Raw genomic sequence first — 15,682 nt, forward strand, 5'->3', positions numbered from 1 at the left:
CATGTCTAATTTTGCATTCAAATGCATAATCTTGCTGGGTAATTGACTATTCTTCTTCCTTGTATCAAATAACATACAAATCTACCTTTCCATACAAATTCAAACTCCAGCAATATCTAATACAGCATCTTTCTGAATCAGCAACAACACTAATCATAATTCATCCACAATAAGACTGCGTCAGGAATTACAGTGAATGTCAAACTAAGGACCTATTTTATGCTTTCACCCTGTGGTATCAATATCCAAATATAAAACACTTAACTGCCAGAAAATATAATGCACATATTTTTGATTAAAGGTCTGTCACAGTGGTGAAATGTCAGCATGCTGACTCACTGAACTACTCTGCTTGCTTTTATCCTAGCCTCACCCTTGTCAAGGCTAAAACCTTTATTTACATGCTCATAGCTAAGCATTAGTTTTGCAGTGCCTTCCCTCTGAACTCCTCACAGCAATAACACAGTCCCACATGCTTTAAAATCCATCGTACTCTGAATGACACCTGCTGAGACACATTGAAATATATTGAACCTACTACAAAAGTTTGAATGCTCTGTTAAAAATGTTAAGTATCTACAAAAAAAAGTTATATTGGAGTGACCTTGAAAACAAACATACATCACCAGATACTTGCTGTGCTGAGGTCTCAGTGAAAATACAGAGAAGGAATACATGCTCCTGCAGGTTTCAGAACAAGTACAGTATGCAAGGCAGCTAACACAGCATACAGGGTAATTGCCTTTTTGACTAACAGGTAGGTCATACTTGAACTCTATAAAACTCCAGGCCATAGTGCTGGGTCCCATATCAGAATACTACAGCATGGAAATAAGCTCTCCAGTCCAACTCATCCTGTCGATCATGGTGCTAGTACCATTTGCCCATATCCCTCAAAGCCCTTCCTATCTATGTACTTATCCAAAATGTCTTTTAAATGTTGTTATTGTACCTGCCTCAACTACTTCCCCTGGCAGCTCACTCTACTAGGGACATGCCAATTGATATTTGGGAAATTAAAATCTCCCACCATGACAACCCTGTTATTATTGCACCTTTCCAGAATCTGTCTCCCTATCTGCTCCTCAATGTCCCTGTTACTATTGGGTGGTTTACAAAAAAAACACCCAGTAGAGTTACTGACCCCATCCTGTTCCTAACTTCCACCCACAAAGGCTCTGTAGACAATCCCTCCATGTCCTCCTCCTGATCAACAGTGCCATGCCCCCACCTCTTTTGCCTCCCTCCCTGTCCTTCCTGAAACATATAGATAGATAGATAGATAGATAGATATACTTTATTAATCCCAAGGGAAATTTGGTTTCGTTACAGCCGCACCAACCAAGAATAGAGCGTACATATAGCAATACAAGAAAACCCCAACAATCAAACACCAAAATGCAAACTATGCTAAATGGAAAATAAGTCCAGGACCAGTCTATTGGCTCAGGGTGTCTGACCCTCCACGGGAGGAGCTGCACGTTCGATGGCCACAGGCAGGAATGACCTCCCGTGCCGCCAAGTGTATCACGGTGGAATGTGGCCAAGTCCAACAGTAAAAAAGTTCAATATCCAGTCTGCAAACATGTTCCTCGATCGTAATATACCCCAGATTGCACCATCCGTTGTTAGCCAGAACAGTAAGCACCCAACTCCTTTACGCTTACCGCTCCCAATGCACTGCCGGTCAGCCGGAACGGTATTACCCACCAAACTCCTCTTCTTCAAAAGTCTCTGTTGTCTCGACCCGGTCCTCCTTCCTCAGCTTTGTGATCCCCTTCTGTGTGTTTTCCTCCGGATTTCAGCAGGGGTGTCCACCGCTCTGTTCACTAAGCCGGCCGGTCTTTGCTGGTCCATGGAATACACAATGCGACCTTGCTTCTGTCCCGCGTGTCGGGATGTAACCATTTCCAGCACTAAAGAAAACCCAAATAAAACTCTCTCTACCAGCATGTTAGAGAGGGTGCAGCTTCGACATGTTACCGTGAGAAAAAAAATACAAGAAATAACGTAAATTAAAAAGTAAGAATAGATCTGAACGGCTGTACCAGGCTGCATGCACGACTGCCACATGTTGCCAAGTCTAAACATATTGCCAAGGCTGGAAAATTTTGGTTAAGAGGAGAAAGTGGCTAAACTGGGAATACTCTCTTTGGTACAATGATAACCAAGGAGAGATTTATTTTGGGTACATAAAATATGACATCCACACAGAGTGCTACAGAGGATGTGTTCACCTTAGCAGAGAGGGCAGGAGCTCAAGGATATCAGTTTAACTAAAAGAAAAAAGAAAGGAATTGAGGGAGTGGATTTAAGAGCAACGGGAATCCAAAACTCATTGCCAGAAAGGATTGTGGAGGCCGATATTCCCAACACATTTACAAAATACCTGGACGACCACACTTCCCCTTAACAACTGAAACACAGGGAGGTCACAATGAAGCTGTTGAATACACCAATTAAAATCACACCTCCAGGACTAAATATGTCTCTGTATTAAACATTACAGGGGAACATGACAGTACTATAGATAGTTCAGGGGAGAATTTTGGATTATTAACTGAGATCCAACTCCTGATACTTTTTGTCCAGCATAGACATAGATGCTCTTTTCAGTGCATTAATATCCAATGTCAATGGAAGGACACAATTCCCTAAGGAGAGTTGGTAACTATGAGATGTAAAGTTAAGTTAATTGATTGGAAGAATTAGTGGGACTTGCAGATGTAGATCTTAAAAAGAGTGCCTCACAGGGCAATAGAGATAAAATCTCTCAATGGATTTTAAAAGAATATTGGGAGCATAAAAGTGCCATAACCTCCTGTGGGATTTGGCAAGGACATAATGGGTTAAGTAGCTCACTTTAGTTCTATAAATATTTATAATTCCAATTTCCTTTTAATAGTTTGTCTATCTTAAATGTGGTTAAAGACCATTTGTCAACATAAATGCTAAAATGCAAGAAGGGAGTAGTCAACAAGGGTACAGACTCATTTCAAATACAAGTAAGCACATTAGAGATATACAGGAATGCACACAGTCTGCATATGCCCATCCAAAAGTGCTCAGATTTAAATTCTTGGGCAGGTCCTCTGCAAAAAAAGTTGCAGTTAAAAATATTATGAAGCAGTGCGATAACACTTGCAAACACATCAGTATTTATCTCCAAAATGCAGACTCCCCCAAAACACCAGATACTACTTACAGAATTAGTGAATGCATTTTTTAACAATTCATAACATGTTCAATGTGACAGAACAGTACCGAAGTTACAGTATTTGTATGAAGTACGCGGATATTATAAATTTTAACTATTCTAGTATTAAGGCTTAGAAAGAGAACGCTATTGACATAAATCTTATCTGTACCATGCAAGCAAAATATCTCATTTCAGTAAGAAATAACTTAAAACAATGAAAAATAACCAGAGTCATCAGCTTTATTTGCCACATTGTAATAAAATCAAATACTGCAATAAAATGAACAAATAATCGTGGAAATATATATTGAACAATTCATTCCGTATAAGACTGGAGTCCTTCACCTTTGGAATAAAGTTATAAAGTTTATTGCCATGAGTCAGAAACAATGTACATTGGAGTGCGCCATTAGTTGAGATGGGGCTCTATCCTCAGTTTCGCTAAAGACTATTAAGAGTGCGTCCCCCTTCTTTTTAAAAAAAGAAATACATAAATACAGGACAAATTTCTCCAGAACAAATAAGAAGAGTTTGCATGGCAGAGAAAATCTCTACACCGTTCACGCATCGCGCACTTCCTAAAGGATTTCATTTAGAAGAAAAACAAACAAATCCACCCTCCGCCTCGTTCAGTTAAATTCGGGGAGGCGAGAGAACATGGAGAGGATGCGCGGGCAGGAGCACATATACTTAAAAAATAATCACCCAGTAACTCATTTCAGTGGAAACCTAGAAATCGATCCAGAGCAAATCTAGCAAACGATCCGAAACAACTGGCAATGTCTTAACAAAGTTTTGCCGCGTATGAATGAAAACGCAATTCCCTTGTTTCTGTCACATACAACAGCAAGGTTCCAAAGTAGTAAAATGGAAAAGCATTATATTGGAAATAGGTCAAATTATGATACACTACTGACGCCAGGAAATTAATGTTTTTTTTACACGTTTGTGTACCAATTCCATTGAAACGGATGTCCGAATCCCAGGTATAATATTGTTTACTCTGGTTGCTGAAGAGACGCAGAGCTGCAGTAGAAACACGATGGTAACCTTCCACAACGTAAACCAGCCGATACCGCTGCTGGTTTCCTACTCACCGCAATAGAGGCAGAAGAGGAGGCGACGAACACACGAATAACCATCTTCTCAAATCCAGAAAGAAAATCCGCCGATTAAGGAAATAAATAAATCCGTCTCTAAAATAGGTTTAACGCCTAGAATCTAATCGCTGTCTAAACTATGCAGCTGCTACCTACGAATGCATGGAGTGGGAAGCCAGTAAACAGAGACATGCACTTTTCCAATCTCCGTACAGCGCACACCTCCGCCACTCTTCAAGGGATTGCAGCGTTTTACCTAATTCACAGCTATTCCTGGTCCTAAGCTTCTCGGCCGCGCACTGGATGCTGGGCAATGAAGTCTTTGTTCCCCCCCTTTTAGAAATGGACGCATTAAAATGGACTACATTTCCGCGCATGCAGCTCACCGCGCACAGCTCCCTTCTGCAGCAGTGACAGTTGCGGAGAGGGCTTTCTACACTTAAGATATAAACAGAGAATGCTGGAAATACACGGAAGGTTAGACAGCTTTTGGGAGAGACCATGTAAAGTTAATATTTCAGCTGAACGACATATAATGAATTCTGGCACCGCATTAATAGATTAAGTATCCCAAGGGTAGGGACCCATTCAGCCTTAATTCAGAGGAAGAGGGGCGGAGCCACCTGTTGTCAAGATCAGTGAGTTTCATCACGGAAAGTCCGAGTTCCGAATTGAAAATTTAATGCGAATCGTTCAAAAAGCCATTGTGAACACGTGAATGAAAAATAAATAATGAAGACAGTTATGATTTCGAATTGCTATGGAACATTTGGTTTACAGTATATACCTGCACCACGGACATTTAACTTCATAGCTCAACCTGACGGATCGGCTAGATTATTCAGTCCTTCAAACACTTTCTACCGTCAAATCGGTGATTTATGTCTCAACTTCTTTTATCTACAGTACTTCGACCTATTTTATTCACTTTGGTCCACAATGCTAACTGAAATCTACAACTCCAAAATTTGAGATGTTTGTTCATAGTGTCAACAGCTTTTTGATGGAATGAGATCTACTTTAGTACTGAGATGAGAGTGCACGTTGTAATCCGAAATAAATAAAAACGGCTAAACTCAGCAGGTCAGTCAGAATCTAAGTAAATAAAAGCAAAGCAAAGTAATAGTTAGCAATGTAGGACAAGATCCTAAACCAAATGTGAAGGGAAAGGCAGCCACTTTATAGCAACACACACAGTGCTGGAGGAACTCAGCAAGCTGGGTAGCATTTATGGAAAGAAAGGGTAAGTATTCATTTCAGGTCAAGCCACCTCCATCAAACAGCAATCTGTTTTTGTCTCTACATATAGCAGTACAAGGGAAGGGTGGGACGAAGCTAATAGGTGATCAGTAGAACCAAATGATGGGTAGATGGAACAAGGCAAGGGAGAGAAAGGTGATAAAAGATAGACAAAAACTGGATGGATATAAGAGGGTGTGTGCAGGAGAACAACAGATGCAAAGTTACTTGTAATTGTTAAATTAAATGTCCATATCATTGGATTTTAAGCTTCCCAAGTGGAATATGAGAAATTGTTCTTCCATTTTGTGTTTGGTCTCCCCATAGTAATGGGGAAGGTCAAGGACAGAAAGGAAAGGAGAGTTGAAATGACATGCAAAATGGAAGAGAGGTTGCAGGTTCTCCACAAAATGGTTACCTAGTCTACAACTGGTTTCTTCAGTGTGGAGGGAAGCCCCACTGTGAACACAGAATACAGTCATTGAGGTAGGAAGAGGAGCAGGAGAGATCTGCCTCACTCAGAAGAACTTGTTTAAGTCACTAGATGGTGCTGAGATAGGAGGTGAAGAAACAAGTGTTTCACCTCATAGGTTGGTGGGGGAACATGCCAGGCGATAGGGAAGGGCATTGTAGTAATGTTAAATGGAATAATTAAATTAATCAATATATTAATTAATGTGTGTTCATGTGCATTTAATTGATGTTAAATATAGATGTTAAATGAACTAATATGCATTTTCAGTTAATTAAATGTAAATTTACACACCTTGTTTTCCTCCGTGTTCTTATGCACCACTTAGTATGTACTTCCCTTGATTTTTCCATTCAAAATATATCCTTTACAAATCTGTTCCAACACCAAAGACATAATGAAACCTATTTTATATTGTAATGTTATGTGGCCTTTATCGTTTCAAAATCCATTGAAAACTGCTGCATCAAGTTTCATCTGCATCAGAACTATTGAATTGTTAACCTTTATGTGCCCATGGGTGGTGCTGTGATCGCCACCTTATTGGCAATTGATAGAACTTGATAAAAGAAACAAATATGAAAGATCTTTAAGAAAAGGTATGTAGAGTGGTGAATAGGTCCAGGGAGGAAATTTCAGAGTTTAATACCTCAAGGCAAACTGGCAAGGTGACTTATTCGGGGTAGATCGAGTGACAGGGCTTGTAGAACCTCTACTTTAGTGGTGCCTTATGGGACTTGAAAATCTGCAGAGACAGAGAGGAGAAACATCATGGAGAAATTTCCTTAATAAGTCAGAAACATCAAAAGCCAATAGTGTAACTTATTGTTCCACAGAGAAACTGGTGTTCCTTTTTTCAGTTTTTATGAGATTTAATTTACCAATGCTAATTTTTTAATATCACAACTCTTTCATGGTGTACACCCATTTTGCATTTCTTTAATTTATTAGCGAAATTTGATTGGTGTCAGTAAAACTGTAAAAGGCCCCAGCTTTACAGTGTAGAAGACAGAATGTAGCCTGCTCACAACATGAAAAGGTCTGGGAACAAAGCTATCCTGCAGCGTGAAGTGGAAAGAAGAGAGAAAGAAAATGAGAATTTTCATTTGAGCCCATCATTTTTAACTACCTGAATGAGTGGGGGAGGGTAACAGGATCCTCCATTTGGCTAGAAGGTCATTCAAGTATAGAACAAGTAATCTTACGTTTAGGTACAGTAATTAAATACATCTGAAATAAAATGTTATTAACAGCAACAGTGACTGTGAAATTGCTGGGTTTTTGTGAAAAACAAAATCATCCTCTGATGTCCTTTAAGAAAGAGAATTTGCCATTGCCTGCCTAATTTATTCTATATGCTTAAAATGTCACCAAATTTGCCTCTAATGACAAAATGAAGGAAGAGCAGTAAATGTTGGCCTTGTCAGTGATGCTGACATCCTGTGAATACATTAAAACAGTAATCTTGCAAGGAGGGCAATTTACAATAAGCAGAGGATGTGAACCAGGTGCAACCAAGTTTATATATTGTCTGCAGTAAAAGTTGATGAAAGCATTTTTACCAAAGAATTTTTCTATAATCTGTATAAACAGGGTTGTCTATGCAACATAACAATTAAACACAAAAAATTGGTGGAGCAACACACATGAAATGCTGGAGGAATGCAGCAGGTCAGGCAGCATCTGTGAAAATGAATAATCTGTTGATGTTTTTGGCCAAGACCCTTCTTCAGGACTGGAAAGGTATGGGGAGGGAAAGGAGGACAGCTAGGTGATAGGTGAAGCCAGGTGGGTAGGAAAGGTAAAGGGCTGGAGAGAAAGGAATCTGACTGGAGTGGAGAGTGGACCATAGGAGAAAGCGATAGAGGAGGAGACTCTGGGGAAGGGAATTTCAGCCCTCCCCACGAATCGCCCTCCTGGCACTTAACCCAGCGAATGGCCAAAGTGCTACTGCTGTCCACTCACCTTCTCTGTCACCTCCATTCAGGGCCCCAAACATTCCTTCCAGGTGTGGCAACACTTTACCTGTGAATTTGATGGGGTTCTCTATTGTGTCTGGTGCTCCCGATGCAGCTTCCTCTACACTGGTGAGACCTGCCATAATTTGGGGGACTGCTTCACCGAGCACCTGTGCTCCATCTGCCAAAATCAGGACTTCTCAGTGGCCAAACATTTTAATTTTGATTCCCATTCCCATTCTGTTATGTCAGTCCATAGCCTTCTCTTGTGCCACAAAGAGGCCACCCTCAGGCTGGAGGAGCAACATCTTGTATTTCATCTGAGTAGCCTCTAATGTGATAACATGAACACGAGCAAATCTGCAGATGCTGGAAATTCAAGCAACACACACAAAAAGTGCTGGTGAACGCAGCAGACTAGGCAGTATCTCTAGGAAGAGGTACAGTCGACACTTCGGGTCGAGGCCCTTCATCAGGACTGACTGAAAGAAGAGATAGTAAGAGATTTGAAAGTGGGAGGGTGAGATCCGAAATGATTGGAGAAGACAGGAGGGGGAGGGATGGAGGTAAGAGCTGGAAAGTTGATTGGCAAAAGGGATACAGAGCCGGAGAAGGGAGAGGATTATGGGACGAGAGGCCTAAGGAGAAAGAAAGGTGGGGGGGAGCCCAGAGGATGGGCAAGGAGTTATAGTGAGAGGGACAGAGGGAGAAAGAGAGAATAGATAGATAAATAAATAAATAAGGGATGGGGTACAAAGGGGAGGTGGGGCATTAACAGAAGTTAGAGAAGTCAATGTTCATGCCATCAGGTTGGAGGCTACCCAGACGGAATATAAGGTGTTGTTCCTCCAACCTCAGTGCAGCTTCATCTTGACAGTAGAGGAGGCCGTGGATAGACATATCATGATAACATGAGTATTGATTTCTCCTTCTGGTTAAAAAAAAAAATTACCTTCCCCTCCCCTCATCTTCTATTCCCCCCTCTGGCCTTTTACCTCTTCACAACTGCCTATCTGGATAGTGAGGAAGTGTGTCAAAGAATACAGTAGGATATAAGTCTGCAGGAATTATGGGAGGAGAAATAGCAGATGGAGGTTGCATGTTGGAAGGTTAAATGTAAAGGGAATGTATACAGGAAGTGAGATGACCCTTTCCAGCAATAATGTACAGAGAGATTGTAAGGTGCAAGGCCTCTGATGCCTTGCATTGGTTGGGGTCAACCATGGATATTGTGTCCTAGCTTTCAACATATATACAAGCCAGGGCAATACAATATGGAGAGCAAGTTGTTGCCCATGCAGCAGGCTCCCCCTCTCCATATAGCTGATGAATCCAAAGGAACAGCAGAAACTGATACAGTTTGGCATCAGTGTTGTCACAGGAGTTGCCCATCAGTGTTGAACTCTTAGGGACTCCAGTTTCAATTGTTCCACAAGGTTTATTTCCGAAGCCTTCCCCATGAGTAGGTATAACTGCAAGGTTTGAGATGAGAGTTTTCTTCTCCTAGATGAGCTGCCAACCACAGCAGAAGAGACCCACTTGCCCAAAACAGACTGATTTTAAAGTGCCAGTAATTCATCTTTGCCCCTTCTCCTGTCAGTAAAAACAGTTCCACCGGGTTTCGTAGCTGAGCCATGTGCGAAGGCCAGGGGCTGGACCTCAGGACAGAATATGTTCCACCTGCTACCACCCACTGCCTCTGTGGTCAAACTAATTCTGAATCCACACAGCCAGATTTCCCTGTATACATGTCCCTGGGCTTTCTGATAAGTCCGTCATGAAGATAGGCTTGTCACACCACACACCTCTGCCTTTGTCATTTTTTTTTCTGTCAATTCATCAAAGATTTCAATCAGGCTGCCCCTCATAAAGTTACAACTATCCCTAATCAGACTAATCTTCTCCAAATGCTTGTAAATCCTCTCTCTAAGAATTCTCTCCAATAGTTTGTTCACCACTGACATAAGACTCAATGGTCTACATTTCCCATGGTTATCCCTATTATCTTTCTTGAACAAAAGAATAACATTTGCCATAGTCCAATCTGCTGGTACTATTTCTGTGACCAGCAAGGATGCAAATACCACCACCAAAAGTTGCAGCAATTTTTCCCTCGATTCTTGTACTAACCTGCGGTATATCCCTGCTGGCTGCGGAAACCTATCTATCCCAATATTTTTCAAAAGATCCAGCACATTCTTTTTCCTAACATCAACATGTTCCAGCATATCAGCCTGTTCTACATTTGTCAAGGTCCCACTCACTAGTAAATACTGAGGCAAGTATCCATTCCTGGTTGGCCAAAGGGCCTTTGGTATGCAGGAAGCATCCACACTTGCCTCAAGGTCCCACTCACTAGTAAATACTGAGGCAAGTATCCATTCCTGGTTGGCCAAAGGGCCTTTGGTATGCAGGAAGCATCCACACTTGATGCAACACACATGAAAGTTGCTGGTGAACGCAGCAGGCCAAGCAGCATCTCTAGGAAGAGGTACAGTCGACGTTTCAGGCCGAGACCCTTCATCAGGACTAACTGAAGTAAGAGCCAGTAAGAAATTTGAAAGTGGGAGGGGAGGAGATCCAAAATGATAGGAGAAGACAGGAGGGGGAGGGTTGGAGCCAACAGCTGGACAGGTGATTGGCAAAAGGGATATGAGAGGATCATGGGATGGGAGGCCTAGGGAGGAGGGGGGGGGAAGCCCAGAGGATGGGCAAGGGGTATAGTGAGAGTGACAGAGGGAGAAAAAGAATGTGTGTGTATATATAAATAACGGATGGGGTACGAGGGGGAGGTGGGGCATTAGCGGAAGTTTAAGAAGTCAATGTTCATGCCATCAGGTTGGAGGCTACCCAGACGGAATATAAGGTGTTGTTCCTCCAACCTGAGTGTGGCTTCATCGTTAGAGGAGGCTGTGGATAGACATGTCAGAATGGGAATGGGACGTGGAATTAAAATGTGTGGCCGTTGGGAGATCCTGCTTTCTCTGGCGGACAGAGCGTAGGTGTTCAGCGAGACCTGACGCAGACTGGGAGACCGCTTTGTTGAACACTTACGCTCTGTCCGCCAGAGAAAGCAGGATCTCCCAGTGGCCATACGTTTTAATTGCACATCCCATTCCCATTCTGACATGTCTATCCACGGCCTCCTCTACTCTAAAGATGAAGCCACTCTCAGGTTGAGGAACAACACCTTATATTCCGTCTGGGTAGCCTCCAACCTGATGGCACGAACATTGACTTCTCGAACTTCCGCTAATGCCCCACCTCCCCCTCGTACCCCATCCGTTATTTATTTTTATACACACATTCTTTCTCTCACTCTCCTTTTTCTCCCTCTGTCCCTCTGACTATACCCCTTGCCCATCCTCTGGGTTACCCCCCGCCGCTTTTCTTTCTCCCAGGACCTCCCATCCCATGATCCTCTCATATCCCTTTTGCTTATCACCTGTCCAGCTCTTGGCTCCATCCCTCCCCCTCCTGTCTTCTCCTATCATTTTGGATCTCCCCCTCCCCCTCCCCCTCCCACTTTCAAATCTCTTACTAGCTCTTCTTTTAGTTAGTCCCGACGAAGGGTGTCAGCCTGAAACGTCGACTGTACCGCTTCCTAGAGATGCTGCCTGGCCTGCTGTGTTCACCAGCAACTTTGATGTGTGTTGCTTGAATTTCCAGCATCTGCAGAATTCCTGTTATCAACACTTGATGTAGCTTTGTTAAACTGTTGCCTGCTTTGGTTCCTACCACTTGACCACCACTATATTTCATAAATTCTGAAGCAGTTATAATGAAGAGCCTTTCATCTGAAACATCAGTTGTTGTACCTCTTTCCACTAACGTTGCCCCATCTGCTGTTTTCAGCGTTAGCCGTCTGCTTTTCAGATTTCCAGCTTCCTTCTTTTTCATTTTTAGATGTCCCCAATTACAACGGAATTTGAGTAAAATCCAACATTTTACATAAAAATACATCAAATTGCGTGTAATATTTAGACCGTAAGACATAGGAACAGAATTAGTGTTGCGTTGGCAGGAAGTCTCACAACATGTAAACATTCAGTTGAACATCTGAAATCCCCTGGGTTATAGAAGGCTATGGACCGATTGCAGGAGGTTGAATTAGCAGTGATGGTGACTGGCATGGCCACGGTGGGCCAAAGGTTCTGTGTCTGCACTGTATGACTCTATAACACACCAAACTCCAGCGCTCCTCATAAGATGCTGGTTAGTACAGCTATTCCAGCACTTTCTGCACGAATTTTACCTTAGGTTGCAAGTGAGCATGGTTGGCTGTGGCCCGCTCTGTGTTCCCGATGTAAATATTACCCGCGAGGTAGGCGGAACGTGCGGCTAGCGGGTCACCAATGGCAACAGAAAATGGGCGGAACGAGCAACTGCGACACGTGGTTCTATCGCACCAACCGACGGAGAGCGTGAGTGTTGTCGGCAGCAACAGGGTGTATGAAGGAGATTGCGGGTCACTAATAGCAACGGCCGAGCGTTCGGGCCATCGACAGTGTGGAGAGCGCGGTTTCGCGACATCAACCGGCAGCGACGGCTGGGGTGCGGGTCGCCAGGAGTTGCCCTAGCCGGAAGCGGGGCCCAAGGAGCGAGGCAGGACACGCCAAGCAAACGGACCCTGCCAACTCGACCAGACATTGCCTTTCAGCCCCGGCCCCCCTGGGGCTGGCGGCCGAGGTCGGAGGTGAGTCGGGTGGGTTGACGGCAGGCCGCGCCTTGGCCGAACTGGGCCTGTGGTTGTGTACTGTGCCAGCCAGCCCCTTCCACAGCCGCTCCACTACCGAAAAGGAACCGGCCAACTTGTGGCTGAGATTCTGTAGAACAGGGGCGGCTGGGGGTGCAGTTTGCCGATTACTTTGCGGTTGTGACACCCTCGATTACTTTCGGTGTTGAGACTTAGTTTCTTGTTAGTTGTCCGAGCGAACCTTGGAATACATATTTCTAATGTATTTCTTTCTCGCAAAGTCGAAAGTGCCTACAAATCTGGGGCTGATCAACTCGCGCGACAAATCCAAACTCCCAGGCAAGTGAGTTTATCGATGGGCCACAAAAATGTTGCTAGAACACAAATATGAAATTTATACAGTGAACGACTAAAATTATCCTTGTTTCTATATGAAAATTGTGGAACACTACTTGTATTTATGAATACAACTAGAACTTTTTTTGCGTATAAACCATGGCAATAAGCTGATTTTTTTCAGTCTATTTCTTAAGTACCGCAGAGAGGCGGTAACGCATATTCTTGCATGAACTGCTATCTTCGTCAGAGGATACTGGAAGAAACAAGTAGAATTTAACATTAATATGTAGGTATTAATGACATTCAAAAACAATTGTAAGTGCTGCTGTCAATTTTGAACATGCATAATATTAAGCATCGTTTCATCTGGTTATGTATGCATAATATTACATCGGTAATTTGATTTAGTTTGGATAATTAACTTCTTTGTACCCTTGTCAGCAAATATATTTCTCCCTGATGCATTAATGCACTACAGATTTTAAATAAAGACATGACTTCTATGTAATGTTTAGGTTTTATATTCAATTAAAATAAACTATTTTGGGATTAGATCACTAATTACTCAACATTATTTAATGAAGTATACGATCCTTTGATCAAACATGTCTGTGCAAATCCTCTGCAGCCATAATATATGATTAATGATTTGACTATTTCTTTGACTTTATTTACAGCATCATATTTGGCTACAATATTTCTTTTAGTTTATTGAGATCTGTGACAGTTGAAACAACTGTTGTTTGTCTGACAAAATATCCTCAAAGGTATTAACTTTTTAGGTTCTATACATGCTCTTTCCAAGATCATATGCATGTGTAAGGTTGCAAGAGAATTGCTAACTATTTAAACCTAGATGTGATTGGCAAATACAGTTTTTAATCCATTGCCACACCCATAACACACTAGTCAATAAACAAAACTATAATCCATCCAACTCTGCTTAACAATTGTCATACTGGAAAACCAGCATTTTTGTTTCTGCTGATTAAAATATGGATTGGAAAGCTGAAACCCAACTAAACCTCTCACTCAATTGTTGTTTGAAGATGCATAACCCAGCAGTGCTATCTCTAAAACTACTGTGTACTTGGTAACAAGAAATTTAAAATGTATCTAATACATAACATTAAAACATTGGCTTCCAATACCTATGCTATTTTATGTCAATGAATTAGAGCCCCAGTACAGTGACAAATGGGCATAAATGGTTTCCCAGAAGCACATACAGATTCATACTTGGCCACAATATTTCTTTCCCTCCAGCCCATGTCCCTTTTGCCACTAACTTAGCTGGCCCTTCCTACCTGCTTACTGCTTATTGCTGTTATGTTGTTACTGATATTCCATAGCACTTAAGAGTGACGATGCCCACAGATTTTGAGATAGTTGTTAATCAACTGTTTTAAGTTACACTGGATGTCAAAATTATTTTGAGCGTAACAGTATTATTGGTAAGTCATTGCAGTGGTTTAAATTACACAATTTATTACATTTGTTTATCTAACTATGTTGATGACAATGAAACTGAGGCCGTAAGTGTTGCTTATACCAAACTTATGCAGGAGTATATTAGGTGCTGTGATTGAAGACTTTCATGTGGCAATGAAAGAAGGGAGTTCTGGTTTGTAGTCATTTCCTTTCCAGTTCTGATGAAGGGTCTCAGCCAGAAACGTCAACTGTTTATTCCCCTCCATAGGTGCTGCCTGACCTGCTGAGTTCCTCCAGCATTTTGTGTGTGTTGCTCTAGATTTACAGCACCTGCAGAATCTCTTGTGTTTGTGATTACAAGTGGCAGAATTGCTTTGTAGCGAGTTAGCTGGAACCACTACTGTAAACTCTGGAGTAGTAGAGAAATAATTTAATACAGTGGATTTTAGTTAATTGGGACCAGAACATTTTGACTCAATTTGCCAGAGGTTAATGGGAATAATTAAAAAGGTATACCAAAAGACAAGCAACTGTCTGAATAACAAATTATGTATTTAAATAAAATGTAGAACAAATTGAAATACTACTAGAGTACTATAACACTGTGTATTAGTTCTTAACAGTTATCAATAAATGGATTCTTCCAGTGTGAGCTAGCTGTGTTCTTTTGATTGAGGGTAAATGAACAACATCAGTGCAGATACCTACAGCAGATAATGGGCCGCCTTCATATAATGCTTTCGATGATTGCATCATCCAAATCTTCATTTTCATTGTAACATTCAAGATGATTATTGATACCTTCAAATTCTTCATAGTTCCTAACGTTGAAGTAATGAAATTGTTGCATTTTCTCTCCCAGGCTTTTCTGGCATCTTCAAGCCTCAATGCTTAAAAGCCCAATGAGCAAAACAGTTCTGAATTGTCTTACTGCTTACTTCGCACTATCAATGAAAAGTGCCATTGCTTTTTGAGCACAAACACACACAACTGACAGTCTTTGCTCTAAGCATGTTGTGTCGATAACAGCCACACTTGGAATGTGACGGAAACTACTTAGAAACTGGCAACAGTCCCCTGTCCCAATTAAGCACCCAATGTCACAAATAAATGAAGGAAATCCTGGCTGTTCTTTAAGACCAAAATAGTGGCTGTCCTGATTGACCAATTAAACAGACTCCACTATAATTTTATTTTGTACCTTTTATGCCTCTTTCCAGAGGTATTTGCAAATTTCAACTTTGCAGA

At 41.8% G+C, this 15,682-nt stretch overlaps 2 protein-coding genes across 3 annotated transcripts in view; one reads left to right on the forward strand and one right to left on the reverse strand.

The window, feature by feature from the left end:
• Positions 1-4,362, reverse strand: part of sh3bgrl2 (SH3 domain binding glutamate-rich protein like 2) — an 83,550-nt gene extending 79,188 nt beyond the window's left edge. Inside the window, exon 1 of the mRNA XM_072250187.1 lies at positions 4,297-4,362. Coding sequence (XP_072106288.1) covers positions 4,297-4,341 — 45 coding nt within the window. The 5' untranslated portion in view covers positions 4,342-4,362. The remainder of the gene's footprint in view (positions 1-4,296) is intronic.
• An 8,025-nt stretch (positions 4,363-12,387) lies between these two features.
• Positions 12,388-15,682, forward strand: part of lca5 (lebercilin LCA5) — a 100,455-nt gene continuing 97,160 nt past the window's right edge. For both annotated transcript variants that reach the window (XM_072250170.1, XM_072250175.1), the window contains exon 1: positions 12,388-12,664. The gene's annotated coding sequence lies outside the window, so the exon portion shown is untranslated. The remainder of the gene's footprint in view (positions 12,665-15,682) is intronic.

This window comes from Mobula birostris, chromosome 2, assembly GCF_030028105.1.
Source record: "Mobula birostris isolate sMobBir1 chromosome 2, sMobBir1.hap1, whole genome shotgun sequence".
Classification (NCBI taxonomy): domain Eukaryota; kingdom Metazoa; phylum Chordata; class Chondrichthyes; order Myliobatiformes; family Myliobatidae; genus Mobula; species Mobula birostris.